Genomic DNA, 23,711 nt, shown 5'->3' on the forward strand with positions numbered 1-23,711 from the left:
GTGTTAGCAGCTCTGAAGTGGAGTCCCAGGACTGTTCAGCAGTCTTACTGTGTTTCCCTATTAGGTTTGTTTTCTAACTTTCAGATTAATTATTTTACTACTTTTTCATATTTTCTGGTTTGACTTGAATAGTAGCCTCCCCAGTGTTCAACTGTTGACTTTTTATGCATTTTCCAGAAAATAAAACTGCATCTTATTTTTATTTAATAGATACAATGTCTTTTTCTCCTTTCACAGGTAAATGCTATGGTTCCCACTCCCTATTGTCTTCTCAGTAACTGATTTTCCCCCAAATTTCTCACCTACTTTCTCAAGCCAGAAATCTGCCTGTAAACTCTTCTTGATCCTTCACATTCTTTCTTCCATGGCCTCCCCCGGACTAACGAGTGTTTCTGGATCTGCCTCCAAAATGAAAGATTCAAGTGTGTTTGAATGTTTCTCATACAAATCTGCAGAATCTCAGTATGTTAGGCAAAAAGTATAGAAAACACAACCAAGATTTGGGTCACCGATTTAATAAACAAAGTCTTTCACAGATAATTTTTTCTTAATTTGTCTTAGCACACATTATTCACAAAACAGTAAATTGTTAATGCAAGAAAATTAGGTAAAACCAAAGAAGTACAAATGTCCAATTTCAAAAATTGCACACAGTTAAAATAATTTTTCCCTCTTTGTTTAAATGCAGTATTCAATTTCAGAATGGGCTTTTCTTCAATGCAGAGGAAACACTGCAGCCCAACATAACAGTACTTCCTTTCTCTGTACTGATATGTAAAATAGCACCTTTGGGCTGATATAAGGAAAGAAAAAAAGGTTTTCATCTTTCTTAATTGAAGTATTACATAACGACTATAATAATGATGATAACTTTTAAAAGCTCTACTTTGTTCTAAAATACTCATTTTCAATGCAGGGAAGGGTAAACTATGTGGGTCAGATGGAATAATCTTCCCACTTCAGAGACAAGAGCCTTAATCATTTCTCTTAATGATGACATTGCTCTAATGAGCTAACTTTTCCGCCAAGGAATAGATGTTCTAAAGGCGACCCACCAAATGACCTTTTGTAAAACAAGATAAAATACATCTATGAGGCCATCTCTATGGGACTATGGTCATACGTCCAGAGCAGTTCAGTGTGCAGTTTAATGCTGGGGCATTCCAAGAGACTTTACTGTCTACAGGTTATCTCTTCCTTCACTTTATGTATTGCTGTGTCCCAGGTTGTTGGGATCACTTGTTTTTCATTCTTGTTTTGTGGTTGTACCTAAGCTTAATTGCCCTTTGGGCTCAAAGTGGAATTTCATTCATTCTTTTCATCTCTAATCCAATGCAATAAAATGGAAAGTTCTTTAGTTAAAAAATTAATAGCATTAGTATCTGTGGCTTATGGTATTGATAGTATCACAGATGCCTGATTATTAAGAAGCTAAAGTTTTGAACAGAACTGTAAGTTCATTCTTCCATTTTCATCCTTTGTTTCAATTCCATTTTATTTCTTACATGAGCAGGTAAACATGTCTCAAAATACTGTCCTTCCAGAGAGCAGTTTTGCTTTTGAGGGGTACATGTCTCACCAGTCCACAAAAAGCACTATCTCAAAGCTAAATCTATTCATTGTTTGAAAAGGCAAATACTCCATTGCCACACAGATGTAAAAAGAAAATAATCAATATTGGGTTTTAAATGCATGTAGTTATTTGATGTTTGAACCATAAACATCCATTACAGGAAAGCTTTTTAAAGATTGAAATTTAGAATTTCAGGGTTTAAAAGGTCAGAAGAACAGCAAAATAAAATGTTGACTTTTAACCTACCAGGGAGCTATATTTTTTCATTTCAATAACATCAAAGCCCACAAATGTTAATTTGGAAAATTTAAATGTAGTTTTAAAACCCCATCTCATCTTTTGTCTTTAATATAGTAATGCTTATCTTTGCTTTTCATTTTAGAGATGTTTTCTTAGTGTTAAGTGTAGCTCTTAATAAATGAGGCTTTATTTTAGCCAGTCATCTCCAACTGTGACCTAAGCTCTGCACTTACCTGTCTTGCTTAGCTTTGTATAGAATTGAAAGTGTAGAATTGAAATGGGTATTTTCCATAGTAATTAAAGTAAATCTCCCTTTTACTTCCAGAGCAAACAAAAGAGAAATTGCCATTTCTTTGCTGGTGACTAGATTCCCCCAGGGATATTTGGAATCAGCACATAGCCCATTGTAAACTACAGGGAAAACAGATTAATAAAAAGCTTAGAAAAATTAACAGGAAAATTACGGCAAGTTTAATCTCTTGGCTGTGGTGTCATGTTTAAGTCACCCAAAGCTTTATTATCCATAAATGTATTTATCTTAAATCTTTAAAACAGAAATTTAAAAGAAATTTAATACAAAGTATAGTTTGTTCAAGGTTCATACATTTTTTTTTTAAACACCATGTATGTCTTTGTACAGAATTTTTGGTTCAGTTTAGTTATTTCAGCTTTGTTTTCTTTATGCTTTCAACAAGTTTTGAGAAAGATGAGCTTTAAACCTTTTGTTTCCTGAATGAATACCTTAGCATTTTTCTTGCCTATATACATGAATATACACACGCCACACACGCCACACACACACACACACACACACACATATACACAATTTGACATTGTTTACCTTTTCTTTATTTCTAAGATTGGGACTAGTTGAACTCATGGTCACCCACTACTAATATTCATACCATCTTTCTCTTCATTAAAGGTTATTTTTTTTTCCTTTTTCCTATGATAATCCGTGAAGAACAAGCACACTGATAATTACAAAGTACATCCATGTGATACCCAGATTTGTGCAACACAGTACCCATGCTTTGGTTCTTATGGCCATCGCTGCCTTCTCACATTAATAAATACAAAAGCTCACAAAAAGCGGTCACCTTTTTTATGTAGGACATCTTTCTTTGACAGGTTACTAGGTCTGTAATCATTAATCTAGTTCACTGCAAAATCATTCACACTTTAGTTTTACATGAATATGCAAGGAACACATGATCATTTGTCAAACCTTAAATAATATATTAACACAGAATCTGTTGAATATTTTTGCTTCCCAACTGACCAAGAGAAATCTTGTCAGCTTTTTAAAATGTGTAGATTCTTGGTCATAAAATACTTAGCTGTTAAGTTGACAACTCATGTAGATTAAAAAAAAAAAAACTTATGCATTTTTTAATAACAAAAAATACTTAATTTTTATTTCCCTATCATAATGCTCCATAGTAGCAAACAAGTTAATTTCACAACTTTGCTACAGGCCGATGCTTTATCTTTCTATGCGTAACTCTTTAGACAAATCCCTTTAAAGAAACATGAACTACATCTAACTCTTCAAACCACAACACTTCATTTGATTTAGTGCTTTGTAAAATCATAACATTTGTGGGGCTTTGTAATAAAAAAAAAAGCTGCTGTGTTTTTTTGTTTGTTTGTTTTTGGGGTTTTTTTTTGCAGTTTTTGGTCGGGGCCGGGTTTGAACATACCACCTCCGGTATCTGGGGCCAGCACCTTATTTCTTTGAGCCACAGGCACCACCCATAAGCTGCTGTTTTAATATAGTCAACTGTTAAATGAAGCAAAGGCTTAGTTTCTAATTTGGGGGCTGTGTTATCCAATAAAATTAATTCAAATTGAGGTGTGAAGTAAAATACAAACTGAACTTTGGGTACTGAAAACTTGGTTCAAAAAAAAGATATAAACTACTTACCTTAATAATTTTTTATATTGATGACATGTCGAAATAAGTTATATATATATAGTGTTAAATAAACAATATCAAAATTAATTTCACCTTTCCTTTTTTGCTTTTCTAATGGGGCTACCAGGAAATTAAAAATTTACATATATGGCCATATTTGTGGCTCATGTTATGCGTTGTACAGCTCTGTATTAAGAGGCCAGACGGAAACAGAGGACCTGCTGGCTGATTTCTGTGGGTAGTTAACAGAGCTACTTAAACCCAAAAGTTCTCTGAACGTCTTTCGTTCATGATTTAAATAATCCTAAGTATTAATATCTTCAAACGTGTATTGCATATGTTTTAAAGACATGAATCTGTCAAAATAACCGGACTCCACTATAGCCGTAAAAATCTGTTAGCTGTCCAAGTATATCAAAATATGCATCCTCCAAGTTTGCTTCCCCTGTGACTTAAAGATAATGCAGACAATTTCAGGCTTAAAACCAAATATGTTTGTTATTTCCAGACGAGATAGGTAACATTACAAGACCCTAGAAGAAAAACACATTGTAATTCAAGTCTGTAATCTTGAACTTCTCCCCTGCTACTGTGAAGAGTATCACAGGTCCCGTTAATTTTTACCATTGCCTAAAAGCACTCATGGCTCCAATGGTTCTTAATTGCCACGTTTCCAGATCACACTTTAGGCTATACTTCTTAGGATCCTGGCGTGTTCTCCTTTCCTTTTTGAGCAAAGTAAGGGAAAAATGCTTCAGTAAGACAAAGGAGGAGCTAAAAGGAAGTGAATAATTCAGGATCACTTCTGTCATGTGTAGTGGCTGAGGGCTAGAAAGGTATATTCTTCGGTAAGAAACTCCCAACTGGTTTCATCAAACTGACACAACTTCAGGGGGGCCAGCCTCCACAGATGGCAGTGAATTTGTGCCTGTTTGTGATACAGGCACTACCACGGCGTCCTTGATGTCTGTGTTCACGCTGCATGAGAAGTTCTCCAGTTTTTTGGCAGTGTCTGGGCAATTTTGTACAAATATCACACGGTTGTAGGCCTTCAACCTGCGCCACAACTGAACGTAGACTTTGCACTGTACGTACATGAAGACGAGACCTCCTGTGAAGCCGATGGCCACCACAACCAGTTTTGTCCAAAATGGCCATTCCAGGACACCTTTGAAATCAAAAGGAGAGAATGCTATCACAAAGTTATTGGTGGATTTGGTCATTTTTTCCTATGGCCCCCCCCCCTTTTTTTTTTTTTTATAAATGGTGTACATTGAGAACTATGGCCCCTTTAACATACCTGCCTGCTAAGTTATGTTGATAAGGAATATATTGCTAATAACTAGTACAAGTTTTAACCAGAATTGGCTTAATGCCCTTCAAATATTCTAAATGTATTGTTAAAATTATACATGAGTAAATTTTCTCCCCAGCCACTGTAATGATCCTACCATCAAGAACATTCTGTAAGTATCATATACTACATTAGACTTCGACATTTGGAAACTCTGACATTTATCCCAAATAGCTAAATCTTCAAGGAAGGATAGTGAACCTACTAAGTGTGAAAATAAGAATTTAAAATACTTTTAAGGGGGTGGCGCCTGTGGCTCGAAGGAGTAGGGTGCCAGCTCCATATGCCGGACGTGGCGGGTTCGAACCCAGCCCCGGCCAAACAAAAAAAAATACTTTTAAGAAGATGAAATAGTGGGTACATGTATGGGCTGGTACATGTAGGTCTTCCTCTTCACCCTCATTCCTTTTTGAAATTAAGAAAAGGATGAAAGAGAGAAGGAAGGAGTGAAGAAAGAAGGAGAAGGAAGGAAAAGGGAAGGGAAAAAAAGAAGCTGCAACACTCACCAGAGAGAGAAAGAATTCCTGAGCATGGATATGCAAAAGATTTAGGATTGTAGTCATTTGTTTCATAAATCACATTGGTCACTGAGAACCGTCACTTTCTTACGTCACTTTCTTAGACATCTATGTTTTCCCTTAATTTCTATCACCATTATTAGTAACAGGCTTTTCTTTTTTTTTTTTTGGAGACAGAGTCTCACTGTGCTGCCCTTGGTAGAGTGCTGTAGCGTCACAGCTCACAGCAACCTCAAACTCTTGCTTGGGCTTAAGCGATTCTCTTGCCTCAGCCTCCCAAGTAGCTGGGTCTACAGGCACCCCCCACAACTCCTGACTACTTTTTTGTCATCATTGTTGCTTAGCAGGCCCCAGCCAGGTTCAAACCCACCCGTGGGTGGGTGGGTCCTAACTGTAGAGCTATAGGCGCCGAGGCAGTAACAGGCTTTCGTTTGCAAAGAAACAATTTTTAAAAGTTTCTGTAACAGTGAGTATTTAGACCACATGTTATTATGTTAGATAAGTGATGGTCAAAAGTCCATCCAGCTAACACCAGGATGGTGTAGGGGAATTAATCTTCATCTATGTGAAAAGTTGTCAAGTAAAAGAGCATCGCTCAGGATGGTGCACCAGGAAAATCTAGAAAAAATGCACAGAAACCACAATAAATGAGAGTTAATGATTCATTCTACTCCGGGTTTTTATTTACTTGTAAAATAGAAATCTAAGAAATATCCCCTTCCCCCCTGTATCTTGTGGTAATAGCACAACTTTATGCCTTGTTTCTATCATGATGAAGGACATTTTACCCTCAAATTAACCAAAAATAATGGGGTCACACTGTCAAGTTTTAGCCTCCAAATAATAAAACATTGAGCATTTCTTCCATCCCCACATTCCCAGAAAGGATAATTTTATTCTTGACTTCTACAAAGCTTATGTTATGTCAAACCTTTCTGAATATGATGATCCTATGATAAAACTTCGCTTCATAATTATGGCTACTTCCTTGATACTTTTCTTCAAAAACTACTATGTCTTTTATTTGTAAGCCTGTCTTTCTGAAGTCTGACTCCCTTGAACCTTTTCAAGTAAACTTTTTTTCCATTTTAAAATACTTTGATTTTGACTCTTCCTTTAGAATATGGAGGAACAATGCTCTCTGGTCATAAAGGAATAGCGAGAAATCCAGAGAGTCTCACGCTTTGCTGTTGCACTTGTTGCTCTGTTTGGCACTGTCAGTCTAAAATGAATCCTGTGCTTCTCTCAGTCATCAAATCTAAAATTTGCTTTTGTTGTGGAGTAAATACATGCAGGAATTCTCATTCATTGCTGGTGGGAAAAGCAAAATGGTACAGCCACTTTGAAAGATAGTCTGATAGTTTCTTACAACGGTAACCACAGGCTTATCAAATGATACAGCAATGCATTTCTAGGTATTTACTCAAATGATAAAAAATGTATGTCCACAGAAAAACCTGCACATGAATATTTATAGCAGCTTTATTCATAATTGGCCCGAATTGGAACATCCAAGGTGTTGAACTCTGGTGAATCGGCGAATAAACTCTGGTGCATCCATACAATGAAGTCCTATTGAGTGACAAAAAGAAATGAGCTACCCAGCAACAAAAAGACATAGAGGGACCTTAAATGCCTATTTTCAGATGAAAGAAGCTGATCGGAAAAAGCCATATGTTGTATGTTTCCAACTGTATGACATTCTGGAAAAGGCAAGACTAGAAACGATAAGACCATCAATGGTTGCCAACAGGGGTGAAGAGCTAGATGATGGGATTTTTCAGAGGCTGTAACTACTCTGTATGATTTTGTGCTGGTGGACCTAGGACACTGTGCACTTGTCAAAACCCATCATGCAACACAAAGAGAGAACCCTAGTGAAATCTACGGACTTTAATAATAACGTGCAAATACGGGCTCATCAATTGTAAGGAGTGCACCACAGTGAGGCAGGTCAGTAATAGAAGAAATGACCTGGGAGGAAGTCTGTGATGTAAATGATGACTGGCTCGACGTTCTGCACAATTTTTTCTGTAAACCTAAAACCGCCCTGGAAAATAAAGGCTATTATTTAAAAAAAACTTGGGATTAGTTCTGTAAATACAAGTCTGTGCTTAGGTCAGATTATCGAATTTCTTGCGGTAAGAAACGGGTTTGTGAGCACTTCTGTGTTTAGAGATTGGTAAGGTACATAGGGTGTATTTTTGGAAATTTTATTTAACCAAAGCACCCACTTCTTTTAACCATGTCCAAGAAAGTTCATTGTGTCTTTTTTTGTTTGTTTTTATTTTTTTTATTGTTAAATTATAGCTGTGTACATTTGTGCAATCAAGGGGTACAATGTGCTGGTTTCATATACAATCTGAAATATTCTCATCAAACTGTTCAACGTAGCCTTCATGGCATTTCACTGTGTCTTAAAACTTGCTGTAGTCCTGCACAATAAAGGCCTGGGGCCTTCATTTACTTTATGGTTATGCTCAGCACCCTGATTCTCTCATCTAATGCCTTTTTAAAGTAAACTTTAATCAAAGTCCTCCCCGTGTCCGTATATTCCGAACAGCCCACACCCCAGTGCAGGTCTGAGCTAGCACATGCTGTGTCCTCTGCTGAAGCACCCACGTTCGTCACTGCATACTCACCCCCCGGGGAGGAGAGAGGGCTGCAGTCTCTGTCCTGGGGTTGGCAAACACCGCATTCTTGCCTGAATTACTACAGCGTTCTCCCCTGCCAATCCCTATGATAACTCTGTGACTCTTAACACCTTAGTCATTCTCCTGAGTTGGCACACGAGACAAAATCTTTCTACCACCTAGTCTCAGAGGAAGAAGATGCTTTTTCAAAATACTGCAAATTGGCTGCATAGTAAACCAGGATCCCGTTAACTAATGACACGCTGTCATTTGGAATAAAATGAAGTAAATGTAAATGTAATAAAATTAGGAGAAATGTGGAGGCTTTGTGCCTCTCTCTACCTAAGTCACTCCTTTGGAAAATTAATTCATGTATTATAGAGTTAAATGCTTTAAAGGAAAAGAGCCAATTATTAATATTTGGCTCTCTCTGAACAGAAGAGGCTAGTTTTACAAAACAAATTGGCACTAAAACAACTTACGATTTTAGAAACTTTAGAGCACAAACATGGACTTTATCAGAAATTTATGAAGAATCAGCTTTTATTGGTCGCATACAAATGTTTCCATGACTTCTTTCTCTTACAAACATCTTAGATTCTAAAAATAGGGATTATAACAATGGAAATAAGCTACCTGGGTTTGCTTTCTTTACACAGATAGATTTGCAAGCAGCTGTGTTTATGGATAACACTCACGTTATCCAGCGATAATCATGGTACTCTATCCTGTACTCCAAAACCCTGCAGAAACATTTTAATTTAAGGGGAAAAAAGTATATTACAGAAAAATAATTACAGAAAATTGTGGCACAAAAATGCTTTGTATTTATTTATAATTTTTCCAAATCACTTACAGACAATAATCAAAAATAATGCCTGAGAGTAATAAAAATAATTTTTGACCCTTAGTGTACTACTTTGGCAGCACTAGTCCTGATGTCAAGATTCCACTGTTTCTTTTTCATCATGAATTACATATTCCATACTTGAAACATATTCTAGGTATTCTTACATATATTTATTTATTTTTGGAACAATGTCTCTTTTATTTTTTGGGGGGGTGCATGACAAAAGACTCAATTTCATTATTAAAAACAAGTTTTTTTTAAAGAAAATATATAGATACAAAAAAACATTGTTTTATTTTTTATTTTTCTTGTGCTCCAGCAAAAGAATTAAACTAAATATTCAGAGCCTGAAGACCTCTAGAGACCATGTATTTCTTTCTTTCTTTCTTTTTTTTTTATTGTTGGGGATTCATGGAGGGTACAAAGAACCAGGTTGTACCCTGATTGCATCTGTTAGGTAAAGTCCCTCTTATAATTGTGTTCTGCTCCCAAAAGTTGTGTCACACACCATGACCCCCACCCCTCTTCTCTCTCTCTGCTCTCCCCTTCTTTCACTTCTCCTCCTCCTTCCCTCTCTCTGTTCTTCCCTTCCCCCCTCTCCACCATGTACTAGGTCATCAACTGTCTTCATATGAGAATTGAGTACATAGGATTCTTGCTTCTCCATTCTTGTGATGCTTTACTAAGAATAATGTCTTCCACTTCCATCCAGGTTAATACAAAGGCTGTAAAGTCGCCATCCTTTTTAATGGCTGAATAGTATTCCATGGTATACATATACCACAGCTTGTTAATCCATTTCTGGGTTGGTGGGCATTTAGGCTGCTCCCACATTTTGCCGATTGTAAATTGAGCTGCAATAAACAGTCTAGTGCAAGTGTCCTTATGATAAAGGATTTTTTTCCTCTGGGTAGATGCCCAGTAATGGGATTGCAGGATCAAATGGGAGGTCTAGCTTGAGTTCTTTGAGGGTTCTCCATACTTCCTTCCAAAATGGTTGTATTAGTTTGCAGTCCCACCAGCAGTGTAAAAGTGTTCCCTTCTCTCCACATCCACGCCAGCATCTGCAGTTTTGAGATTTTGTGATGTGGGCCACTTTTGTGGGGGTTAGATGATATCTCAGGGTGGTTTTGATTTGCTTTTTTCTAATAATTAGGGACGATGAGCACTTTTTCATGTTTGTTAGCCAGTGACCATGTGTTTCCTTCCTTCTCCTCTGCCTTTTGAGTAATGTCAAAACTCGGACCACTACTTGATGTCCCTGACCAAGGAACCTCGGACAGTGCTGAGATTTGACATGCGAGTTGCATAGAGATATCCATTAATTCACTATTTCATATAAAATGCTTTCTCAAAATCTTTAAAGTAAGTGATTTTAGGAGTTTTTAAGAATAATCATGTAATGATTCTAATATTTACAGCTAAGTGGCAGCACACAATTATGAATGGCTGGACTCAGTCACGTGTGCTGAGTAACAGAGTGGCAGCAAAAGGCGGCTGAAGACAGAATTCTGCTCTGTGCAGACTCCTTGCATTTGAAATGTGCAGAGGCTTCTTTTTTTTTCTTTTTTAAGCTCTTACCTTAGTTCTCTCCATCTACCACATGTGCAAGAATAATCTTGGGAGGGCAGCGCCTGTGGCTCATTGAGTAGTGTGCAGGCCCTATTTACCGGAGGTGGTGGGTTCAAACCCAGCCCCGGCCAAAAAACTACAACAACGACAAAGAATAATCATCTGATACACTTGCTTAATGTAGGTTCTCAAGTAGGGGTGGCTTTATCTCCCCAGAGGACGTTTGTCAATGACTAGAAACATTGTTTATTGTCGTATGTGTCTGGAGTTGGGGTGGGGCCGGGGTGCTGCTGGCCATCATATGAAGCATAGGACAGCATGTCCAACACAGAATCATGTGTCCTGGTCACAATGCCAGGATGCCGAGGGCCAGAATCCTTGTAGAAACACAATTGTTTCTGCCTCTTTGTTAGGAAACGTGCATGGAGGATTTTGTATACAAATGAGTCATCTTGGAATTCTCCGAATTTACAAGGATTTTTACTGTAAGCTATTATATGAGCAGTAGTTTCTATGTGTTTAGAAAGCCTTTAACCCTAGGCAGGCTGGAGATGAAGAAAGTGTAATTTACCTCCCATTATTAGGGAAATTCCCATGGATTACATTCCACTTTCCCCTCTCTTAAATCAAGCTACTGCTGTTCTTCATAAATGCCGGACACTTTTCATTTCTGAGCCTTCATACATGGTACTTCTTCTCTCTGGATTTTTCCTCCCTACTCCACATGCCTGCCTGTCCCACCAAACCCAACATGGAAGCAATTTTTAGCTGGACATAAACCCTCTTGCTACTCCAGTTGCACTTACGTCTCCATTCGCACGCAGCACGGTTCACTTTCTGACATCAGCGTTTTTTACTTTGCCGGAGGCTAATCGTGACCAGAACAGAGTTTGCCTGACTGGTCTTTGTTTTCCACAGTGGTAGTGGAAATTTCAGTAGATATTTCAGTAGACATTTCAAGGATGCAGGACAGCTGGCTTTTTATGGCCTCTGTCTTCCTCAGTAAACCTGTTTTTGGTCATGGACAATCTGAAAGATATACCATTCACGCCCCACCTCTGTCTCCACAAGCAGTGACCAAACCATGATGTACTAAGAATTGGGCCAGAGGTAACCAGTGGTCATTCTCTCTGTCCTTTCTGGGAGACTGTCTGATTCTTCCACTTTCTATCACAAAGTATGTCTGGATCCATCTATCCCGCCTTAATACGTCCCTGAAAGTCAGAGCTCCCACAAAACCCCTACGCTTGGTTCAGAGTGCGGCCGAGCAGCTCCCTGAGCCCACATACAAGAGCCACTCTGGCTGGTACAGACTCATTGTCAAAACAAACTTCTTTAAGAAGCAGGTGGCTCTTGCTCTTGCCTTTGACTAAGTGAACAAGATTTTTATTTTCTATAAAAGCAATTATTGAGTGCTTATAAGAATTCTATTTTGGAAAACTATAAGGAAAGCTTGAGAGAGATGCTACAATGGGGCTAAATGGATTTTACAAGAACTTCTTATGGGGAGACGTGTTTGCCTCCTTTTATTGAGACTTGGCAAGCTTACCCTACTCAGTTTCTCTGCTGTCTTCTGCAAACAGGGAGGAATGTAAACAACAAAGGAGGGAAAAGGGAGGGAATGGAAGGCACACGATCTTGCTCTCTGGAGGTCCTTTGTATAACTAGAGGAATTCCTTGTCTTCACTAATATATATGTGAAGCTGTAGCCTGCACTTCAAAGACCAGGACCATGAAGTTGCCTCTCTTTGCCAGTTTGGAAAAGGATTTTGGAAAATCCAACTTGAGGCAATTTAATCATATAGCAAAAGAATCCATCTCTACGGATGCCATTTCTGCTTGGAATTGTAAGCCCATGCGGTGAGAATAAGATGGAGTCAGTCAGGCTAGGGCCGAGATGTCAGCTCCTGTCTCTCATTCTTGTTGTGTAAATGTAGCTTTAACCTGAAGGTGTCTATATGAGTAGTTGAGAGAGATTGGTTGAAGAGATTAACTTTTAAATTAGAAATGTTGTTTTGGGTCATGGGTTATGTTAATTGTTGCTTGCTCTGGGTCATGGGTCATGATGATGATTACTGTTGTTTAAGATAAGGGTTAGTACGGTCTTTGCCTTAAACTTTTATGTATAAAACTGATTCTGGAAATGGAAAAACAGAACCATCTTGGAAAGGTTACACTCCCTGTTCTCCAGACTTGCTGGCCTTCTGACCAAGTTTGGTAGACCCATCTCTGTCTCCTGTACACTGGCTGACAGTGACAGGGGCCAGACCCTCTTCCTCCAGTAACATCATTATCTTTAACTATTTAATATGATTATTGAGATACATTCTTTGAGGTCTCCTTTTTATGGGTATGTGATGTGGTGCTTGAGGGCTGCAGCACCTGCCCTGCCATCCTCCAAACAATCTGCGTGTGAACAGCTGCTCCCGGAAAGTCTTAGGGTGGCCTGGTCTGTGGGGACTTGTCCTTCGGGATGACGTTGAAGAGTTCGCATGTTAGAGCAGTGGTTCTCAACCTGTGGGTCATGACCCCTTTTTAACAATGAAAATACATTGTGGCATTAGGAAGATAGAGAACCACTGTGATAGAGTCAGAGGAACGGAAATGTTACAGGATGTCTGCCTACACAAGTATTGCCACCAGGACACAGAAATCAGCCCACACTTGGAAGGGAACTTATATTTAAAGAGCAAGTAAAAACACTTTAGACAGAGAAAAGCAGATGGACTTCACAGCTCATTCTAGACTCCGGGCAGGAATTTTTTTGTAAGCCAGAGAGAGAAACTGTGATGTCCAGGTAAAAGTAACTGTGGGGTGTAGGGTGTGGGGATGGTGCCAAACCTTTGTTTACACATTTTAAGAAAAGAAAAACAACACTGTATTAAATTGTAATGCTCTAGTCATGTGTTTAACTTCTTCAATTATCAGAAGTGCTCAACATGACTTGTATTCATCTTTCGTTATTGGTATATATTGAGTATTAGGAACAATTTCAATACAGTTTTTTCCTTTTTTTTTTTTCTGTCACCCTTGGTAGAGTGCTGTGGCATCACAGCTCACAGCAACCTCAAACTCTTGGGCTCAAGTGATCCTCTTGCCTCAGCCTCCCAAGTAGCTGGGACTGCAGGCGCCTGTCACAATGCCTGGTTATTTTTACAGACGAGATCTTGCTGTGAATCAGGCTGGTCTCAAACTCATGAGCTCAAGCAATCCACCCGCCTCAGCCTCCCAGAGTGCTAGGGTCACAGGCGCGAGCCACTGTGCCCAGCCAGTTTTTTTCTTTCTTAAAATGCACACACATTTTTTGGCACCCTCTCACTATATAAAGAACTTGAAAGAAAAGGTAAAAACAAGTAAAAAAAAGTAAAATGTATGTAAAATTTTTGTCATGTAAAAATCCTCCGTATCTTCCTCACTCTAGTCTCTGTGGGAGTCGAGTCAGAGGACATAAACTGGGGCTCCCCACAGGCATCTCCCGTCAGGACCTGAGCCTAGAGCACTGTGTACGACAGCACCAAGCAGGGACTGACCCTTTCACCCTCCCTCACGGTTACTGCGTCTTCCCCCTCACTTCCAGAAAGCTCCTCCTTTCTGACTGACAAGTACCTAAATCTCAGAAAGGTTCAGACTTTTATTCAATTTCTTTGCAGCCCAAACCCACACCAGGTTTCCCTTGTAGGGTTAACGGATTCTCAAAGGCAGTTTTCCTGTGCAAAATTCCCACTTATTCCTGAGAGTTAAACATCTTACTCCTAAGCGAATTTTGTCTTTTCATCTTTATCTTGACTCAGTGGTTATTTCATATCCTTGAAGTACCAGGGCTGTTATCTGCAACCTCAGTAACTAGTTACAGTAACTGCCCCCGTTGGTCAGGCTCCCAACTCTAATGGCTCTGGCTGTGGCCACCTGACTCTCCTTGGCCAACAGGGCAATAGCAAACATGACACAATCTGAAACTTTAAAAATGTTCACACACAGTGGGTTTGCTCTATCTTGATACTTTATTATTTTTTTTGTAGTTTTTTGGCTGGGGCCGGGTTTGAACCCGCCACCTCTGGTATATGGGGCCGGCGCCCTTCTCCTTTGAGTCACAAGTCCCTCCCTCTATTTTGATACTTTAAAAAACCCTCCCATTGCCACATAAAGAAGACAGGGGCATGAAGCACAATGCCGAGAAGCTCCGCCCAGGGGCACCTTTCTCTTGCTGGTTCCTACTGCCAAATGCATAAAGGAGCCTGTCCTTTATTACACAGCTATCAGCTGACTGGCCAGCTGTCTGCAGATGCAGAAGTGACCTTTGCAGAGGTCAGGGAAGCTGATCCAGGCAGAAGAAATGCTCAACTGACTTACATACACATGAGTGAAATAAGTGGTTGTGGTTTTAAGTCACTAAGTTTGGAATGGTTTGTTATACAGCAAAAGCCATCATTTAAAGTGAGACGAAACAGTAGTGTCTGCCTCACAGGGTTGGATGAAAGGCATTAGCCTGATGCATAGGAAGTGCTATGTAAATGTAAATTGTTATTGTTATCATCTGTGTGATTTAAATGCTACACCTTTGGCTGATTCAGTTTTAGATTAAGAGCAGAGCTCTCACACCTGCCTACCAGGAAGAGCTTTCTATCTTCATCCTGTGGGTCTCCCACCTTGACTCCAGGTCACAAAATCTTCCAGAATTTAAGAGGGGAGAAGTCTGGTTAATTGCCAGCCAGGCAGCTTAGCACGGTGGCACTTACAGCATTTCTTCATCACACGCCCTTAGGTATCTCTCGCAGTTGTAATTCCCTCTGCCAGAAGAATAGCTTAGAAATCCCATCAAAATAAACTAATAGGTCCTTACATGCTGGAGCAGTAACTACATATATTGCATTTGTTAGAAAATATTTATTCCGAGCTTTCAGACCGCAGCAACAGCGGTTGTAAGATGGAGTGTGTCTAGTAGCCCGTTTTAGGCTCACTTACTTTCCAGAAACATTGTTTCTTTGAAAATATACATTGTTTCCTTGAAAATAGGAGAGGGTCCCCATTCCTCTCCTCTGGGAGCACACAGGGTAGGTCGCCTATGACATCTAACTTTTCTGTTTTCTCAAGTTAAACTGGGCAAGCCTGAGGACCCTAGGTGGGTGTTTATAGTACAACTGGAGGTCAGGCAAATTACTTATTACCTCATCTTTAAAACAATGGTCTCTAAGATCTCTTCTAGCTTTTAAATTTGATTTCTCAGAGTATCCTGCCTTTCTTAGGTGTAGGAGATCATAAGATTGCAGACCCCTGGAGTGTGTCTCAAAGCCTTTTAAAATCATGAAACAGCAGAAAAGAACCTGCCTCATTTAACAGCTATAAGGGTCATGTATATTTAGAAAGAGCATCTCCCTGGTAAGTTGGAATGTTTTGGGATGGATGTTAGGTTATGCAGTTACAAAGCATCTCTGTATAAAGAAGGTTATTTGTGTGCATATATTTGTGGGGCTGGTTTTCTTCTTTACTTTTATTCTCCTTTCTTTCTTATTGGATAAATTAAACAACAGCAGCAACAAAACTGTTTGCTTATTTATAACCTTTCTCCTAACTTGTTTTAGTAGTGGTAATATTCACTGTGAGTAAACATGTATGAAATATGTTCAGTATTTATATAAACACATTTCAATGTATTTGGTGTAAGTCAAGTTTGGGGTGTCTGAAAGATGAATCCTGGAAAGAACCTTTAGAGGCTACTCAGGGCAATTTTCTAAGCTTTATAGATGAAGAAACTGGGTTCCAGAGTGATTAATCATTATGTGCAAGATAACTAGCCAGCCACGAAGGCAGTGGTAGAACCCTGGCCTCTGACAGCTCAAGCCAGGGCTTATTTATCATATTCGGGTTTGTTCTTACCTCCTGGAGAAAGCCACAGCAGGCAGAAAATTTTCTGCCTCTGCTAATAACCAAGCACTTTCAGAATAATGAGGCAAGACCCCTGCCCTGGAGGAGTTTAGAAGCTCACACATGAGTTAATCAAAAAAACAAATTCAACTTTTATGTTAGTCCCTTGTGTACCTTTGCTGTGTATACATTTAAACACTTCTGGAGCAGCTCTGATATCCACACCTACAGTGTCTTTAATAGTAAAAATTGTCATTGCTTCTTTGCGCTATATTTTTGTATTTTGTTTTTAACACATAAATAGCATACTGGAGCATTCTTTTAGACTACATAAAGGCAGGAGGAAGAATTGTTGCCCAAATTAGAGTTGATAACAAGAGGAATTTAGAATGTAAAAGGAATTTAGAATGTAAAAAAAAAAAGTTTTTTTTTTTTTTAATTTTTATTTTGCTTTTTTTGTTGTCACGAGGAAAAAAAGAAAGAGAGTGAGGTGAAAGAGCTATCTGGGGCATCATGCACATTTAATATAAAAGAGCAATCATTTAAAAATATATGAAGAATTTTCATTACCTCTAGTATTGTCATAACAGTTTAAAAGATTTTGCTATTTTATATTAAACCCCAATTCTGATTGAAAAGGGACAATTTTTTCTTCAAATAGTTTTTGAAGATATTCAAGATGGATTTAAAATTGTTGGCTTTTATGTTATGCATTTTTTTTTTTCCAACTACTTTAAAAGCAAATTCAGACTCAGCACTCTGAGCCCCTCACCAAAGGAGTCCTTCCTGCTTATTCAGCCCCGTTCCGCCACTAGGAGGCCCAGAGCCAGCGCTCACTGTGCTGTGTGTATTGCTGACACCTGGTGGCCAACTGTGAGAAGGCAACACCCTCCCCTTCTGCATTTATGAATTCACACAAACAAAACACAGAAAGAACAAATCTTTCTGTGTTTTAATTCTTTTCCTTCTTTTTATCTCACGTCTTCCCATCTTTTCCTCTCTTTAATTTTCATTTTTTAGGGAGGGGAGTGAGATGTGAGGAGATGTTCAAACTTTTTCCTAACATTCCAAATCTTAAGCCAGGTGCTGTGGCTCACGCTTGCCTGTAATCCTAGCACTCTGAGAGGCCAGAACAGGTGGATTGCTTGAGATCAGGAGTTAAAGACCAGCCTAAGCAAAAAGCGTGACCTCTAATCTCTACTAAAAATAGAAAAACTGAGGCAAGAGGAGAGCTTGAGCCTAAGAGTTGGAGGTTGCTGTGAGCTATAACTCCAAAAACAAAACAAAACAAAACAAACAAAAAAACCTTTAAAAATGTTACAATCTGAACAGTTTTCTTTACAAAGTCATCAGTGGTTTAATGTTATTTCCTGGGTGGTGGTGGGGTGTTTCTCAGTGTTTAACAGCATGCTATGGCCTGGAGAGCCCGATGACAAACAGAACTGGGAACCTTCAGATGTGAAAATAATATTTTATAGCTGTCCTGCTTCCTATTTTTGCTTCTGTTTTAAATGATCCATCCACTTTGAATGTCAGAATACACCTCACTGATTTTGAAACATCTTTCTTTGTAGACTTGACACCACCCTTCACAATCAAACCTTGCATGACTAAAATTTCAAACCAGAGTGTCAGTCCACTCTGTCAAATTACACAATACTAAGAAGCTATCACACATTCTCCAGGACAATGTTATCTTGTCCATGCTTTATCTATGTTAATTTTTAAACTTAATCCCCAATGTGATAGAATTATTTATGCCTTAAAGCAGCAGTTCTCAACCTGTGGGTTGCGACCCACAGGAACTGTATTAAAGGGCCACGGCATTAGGAAGGTAGAGAACCACCGCCTTAAAGGAAGAAATGACTGGGGCAAGTTAAATAGAATGAGAAACACTTGCATTTTTTAGCTGACTTATCACTTCAGGCTGCAGCTCATCCTTACTCAGCTCCTGAAAAGCCTGCAGTGGTGTGTGCCACCTGCATGCTACTCTCTTGTTAGGTTTTCTGTGGGGTCGATAAATCTCACATCTCAGCTCAGTTCCCCATGTTGTTCTTTATAGTGTCCAATAACAGGTACTAGTTTTTGCTAGTGTGTGACTTGAAGACCTAAACTGGGGAACAAAGCTTCCTTATCCACTTCTGGTATCATCATTAGAATCTAAGAATTATACTTTAATAAACATTTGAGTGCTGGTATCCTTATGATGAAAAGTCTTCTTTTTCTTTGGGCAGGTACCTAGTAGTGGCATTGCAGGGTTGAATGAATTTGTAGTTCTTGGAGGAATCATCATTCTGTTTTTCCTAAGGTTGTCCTAGTCTCACCAATAGGGTATAGGCATTCCTTTCTCTCCACTTTCATACCAGCATGTATTGATTTTGAACTTTTTGATAAATGCCATTTTACCTGGGGTAAGGTGAGACCTCATCATAGTAAAAAAAAAAAAAAAAGTAATCCAAGAGAGGGAAATATAAGTCTTACCATTGTCATTGCCTTGCTTGATTTCCTCTGCTGTCCGGTCTATCAATACATACAAGGACCACACCACACAGGTGATTGCGATTACGTGGAATGTGACAGAGCAGCATATTTTCCTCCTTTCACTTGTGGTCATCTGTAGTTTTTCCCACTGCAATCAGAAATGAATCACACAAAACTGAATTTCTTTTTTTTTTTTAGAGATGGAGTCTCATTTGATTGCCCTTGGTAGAGTGCCGTGGCATCACAGGTCACAGCAACCTCCGACTCCTGGGCTTAGGCAATTCTCTTGCTTCAGCCTCCCCAGTAACTGGGACTACAGGCACCCGCCACAACACCTGGCTATTTTTTGTTGCAGTTTGACTGGGGCTGGGTTTGAACCCGCCACCGTCCGTATATGGGGCTGGCGCCCTACTCACTGAGCCACAGGTGCCACCCAAGAGATACTTTTAATATTGTATAATTTTTAGAACATTTCTTTTTGGGCTCCTGCCTATCATGTCTTTGTAGTACAGGTCAGAGGTAGTAGTAGGTAACATTGTCTTCTAGGATTATGGCAGCTATGAATAATAACTGATGTAGTTTTGCATTCTTGAGTGTATACATTTAGCAAGTATTTGAATGGCTAAATGATATCTGCGAGAGAAAGTCAATATTTCCTGTTCCTACCTCTTCTCCTTTTGCTGTTGGAGCCATGGGAGATCATCTACTGAAGCCCCTGTCAGAGCAGCCTTGATTCCTTGATGCCAAGAGGGTTGCAGCTGCCATGATGGCTTTTGCCCTTAAACATGCTCCTTAGAAAGTTGAGGGCTCCCTCAGTCTGGGCCAGGGAGGTTTTACAGAACTAAGTTAACTTTGTTTTAGAAAATTGTTCCTATTCTCACTTTGAAGAAATAGTCTCTCAAAATAAATTTTAATGTTTTTATAGTTGCAGTATCACTTCATTTCTGAATTATGTTTTTATTTTTCTTTGCATTATTTCTTATTTCCACAAGAAAATCAAATCATTATGATTTTATTAGAGGTGAACTGATGTGCCAAGTTCTGAATCCATGATTCTTTATATTATGTCCTTGCTAATGTAAAATCTTTAGAACTTCAGAAGACCCAACTCCACCAACATGCTTGCAGAGTCCAATGCACAACTTCATCAAAAGCAAGAAGGTGTGTGTTATTTGACATAAAGGTCTGGCTCTGCCACCAGCTTCGAGACTTGGGTGAAATTGCTTACTCTCTCTGGGCCCTAGTTGCCCACATCTTCATGAAGAAGAGAGTGTAGAAGAATCTGTGACTTTGTGGATTGTTGGTGGAAGAAGAGAATGAACATTCTCTCTTTTCTTTATTAATGCACTCATTCCATTAGGGTTGCCACTGTGCCCAACTTAAAGCTGCCTTTCCAACCTGGCTTGGCAGAAGTGGACATTGACTATCTTCCACCAACGAGATAGGAGTGGATATTAAGTTTTAACTCCCTGATTCAAGAGTTGTCCCTTTGTCTTTTCCTTCCTTTTCTCTTCTATGCCGCCTGGAATTTATATGTAACAGGAAGAGTGTCAACAGCCACTATGCAACTTTGAAGCAAAGTCTTGAGAATTGGGCAGACCTCCGCCCAGTCAGTGACAGCTCACCTTTGGGCATCTCTTACACATGTTTACGTCAGTAAAACGAAGGCCCCTGTGATTAAGCCATTACGTCCCAGGTCTCTGCTACTTGTTGTCAAATGCAATTTCTGATGAAAGAATCAGATATTCCCTAACTTTCCTTCCACTTTAAAGATTAAGATCTGGGGCAGCGCCTGTGGCTCAAGGGGTAGGGCACCGGTCCCATATGCCGGAGGTGGCGGGTTCAAACCCAGCCCCGACCAAAAACCAAAAAAAAAAAAAATTAAGATCTGATAACTTCAGCTGTCAGAGAGCAAATACGTAAAGTGCCATTTTGATGCTCCAGACAGCTTTTAAAACATTTTAGAGAAAAAAGATGTTTTCTTTATAAACCTCATGTCTTCTCTTCTTACTGAACAGTCATCACATAATTTTCCTCACAGGGGTCTGTAAGAGTTAATTAACAATTACATACTTCATCTTGCACTTTGCTTTACATTGAACTATATTTATACATTATTGCAATCTCTTCTTGGCCTTTTGACTAAGATCAAGTGTATAATAGTATTCCAAATAAAATAATAGAGAAATCTCAATGTGGCCAAGGAATTAATCAGATGCCTCAATTTAGATTCTATTTTAATTAATCAGTCTTGAATTGAGAAGATTTTAGTGTTACTTTGATTTTTGTCAAAATTTCTGTGAGAGACATTTTTAAAATCATGGTCATTATTGAATTATTATAATGTTAATAAGAATAACTTGTGTAATCAAAGAATATAATCATTTGGAAATAGAATTTTGTGATTTAATAAATATTCCATGAGTAATCTCAGTATTTAATATAGTCACATAAAAAGCGTAGGTTGGTGCAGAAAAGTAGCTTCATGTGTTTAAATTTCCTAAGTCTTCCAAGCGGAAGAGAATAACTTCGGTAACAAAATAGTCATAGCAAATCAACCTTCAATTGTAAAATTGGCTTGAAACACCTTGAAATTGGGACTTCTTATATCTATGGAGCAATTTGATGAAATGGCTGGGACACACTATTCAAAACAAATAGTCCTCAAAAATATCAGCAGAGCTGACAAGGACAAGCCAAATCATTTGCAATGACTCTTTCCAGTTCAGACAATAGAAACTCAGAGATTGTCATTTCTAAATCTCAGCAATATTTTAAGGAGAAATGACGTGTAAGGGGATCGTCAACCTTTCCCACTTTATAAATCCTTAAAGAAACACTCAAAAATCCTAGACTAGACAGCAGACAGCAGTAAACGTAGCACAGCGCCCTCCTCCGGATAATCCTAGTATTGCATGCAACATTCACTACCCAACACACGAAGAAATCTATAAAATGCCTTTCCTAGTATATTGTATGTTGAGGTTTGTGACCAAGGTTTCAGTAAGTTTTTCAAGCCCTCACAGTGAAGAATAGATCGAGAAGGTAAGAATAGAAATCTTACTTTAACAAAGCTTTCGGGAAAATAACTTGGTTTAATAATGGTGATGCTGAAATTCAGTACCCGTTCACAAGAGATGCAGTGATAGCAAAGTGATACCCTGACAAAACTCAACAGCGCTTCTTTCCCCGTGCCCAGCTTTAAAAAGTGATGTGTGGCTAATGCTCACTTTACCAGGAGTATATTATCACCAGAGTTATACTGTGAGGGGGGTTGTGAGAGAGATGACCTTCTTAGGATTCTCAAAGCAGGGTCCCCTAGGAGCAGCAGCAGTGTCAGCATTGCCTGGACACTTGTTAGAGATGACAATTCTGGAGCTCCGTTTTTGAGATGATTCTATATTAGCTTTACCCACAGGGCACACAGGAAACACAAACGGTTGATGCTACCTCACTTTTGCCTGGCCATCAGCAGGGCAGCAGGGGCTTCTGCCTTTTCTGTTTCAATTATACAGGCTTGAGTCAGATATGTGGTCCTCCAGTCCCTCAGTGTTAAGGAGGCACACGTCTCTCCAAGGGGTCGCAGGGAAGCAAGTGGAACCCGTGAGACCACAGCTCTCCTTCTCTTCCCCAGGGGCAGGGAGAAGGTGAGCACCACAGCATACCAGTGAGCTTTTCACAACTCTTTATGCTGCCAACTCTCTTTTCTGCCCTTTGTTAGTCCTCAAGTTCTCTCTTATACCCTGAAGATGGTGGATCAGCTAAGGTTGGCAAAACCAGTTTCAGAAAATCTTAGCACCTCCCTTGTAGGTGACTGTGGACCTTTCTTTAGGCTTCACGCTTTCTGAGTCTTTGGTACCTGTTTTGTTGTTCTCGCTTTTGCTCTTTTGATGAATCCCCTAGACATCAGAAAGAATTCAACAGAACCCAATACTCACTTAGAAAAGTATGACTGGAGTTTTCTGAAAAGATTTCTGAGTTGTAGCACAACTTGATGCCAACATTGTATCAGTGAAACTTGTCATTTGCTCTAGCTAAATCAAATGGTGCATTGTAGTTTTGGGTTCTCTAATTTAAGGTACTTTCATTGCATTCTGTCTTAAAATATAAATTCAAAAATATTACCTAAAAAGAAGTGTTTTTAACCTATGAAGAATAAAGGTAGATTATTTGCTTAATATCAAAATACAGGATGTAGAGATGACTGTAATTTTCTCTTTTTCCTTGACACAGTTTTACTACATTTTCCAGCTTTCCCACCAATCGTAAGACCCAGAATTATCTGCGAATCTACAGTATAATAAAGTAATAGAGCAAATCACCAACAGGTGGCGCCAGACCCAAACAGCAGCTCCTACAGCAGTACTTTTGGGAGGTGGGACAGGTACAGCTAGAACCCAGGAGTTCCTAGCCAGCTAGGTCATTTGATCAACACAGCATAAGTGCAAAGCTACATGTTAACTGTTTAATATTTTGACTCCACTTGTAATACTAGTTTATTACATTATTTAAATGACTTAGTAAGATACATTGTGCTAGAGCAGTGTTTTTCAACCTGTTTTATCTCATGGCACACTTGAACTATAGTTAACTGACACAGCACACTTAAATTATGTTGATCAAGAAAGAAAGAATATACTTACTGTGCTTAGAACTTCTTTCAAAAATAATTTAAGTAATGATCTTTAACAATTTTCACGACTCACCTAA

The 23,711-nt window shown here is 39.0% G+C and overlaps 1 protein-coding gene across 3 annotated transcripts in view; it reads right to left on the reverse strand.

The window, feature by feature from the left end:
• Positions 1-495: 495 nt before the first annotated feature.
• Positions 496-23,711, reverse strand: part of MARCHF1 (membrane associated ring-CH-type finger 1) — a 967,912-nt gene continuing 944,696 nt past the window's right edge. For all 3 annotated transcript variants that reach the window (XM_053583965.1, XM_053583959.1, XM_053583949.1), the window contains 2 exons: positions 19,002-19,149; positions 496-4,899 (listed from right to left, as the gene is read on the reverse strand). In XM_053583965.1, coding sequence (XP_053439940.1) covers positions 4,604-4,899; positions 19,002-19,149 — 444 coding nt within the window. In that variant the 3' untranslated portion in view covers positions 496-4,603. The remainder of the gene's footprint in view (positions 4,900-19,001; positions 19,150-23,711) is intronic.

This window comes from Nycticebus coucang, chromosome 1 (genome assembly GCF_027406575.1).
Source record: "Nycticebus coucang isolate mNycCou1 chromosome 1, mNycCou1.pri, whole genome shotgun sequence".
Taxonomy (NCBI): Eukaryota; Metazoa; Chordata; class Mammalia; order Primates; family Lorisidae; genus Nycticebus; species Nycticebus coucang.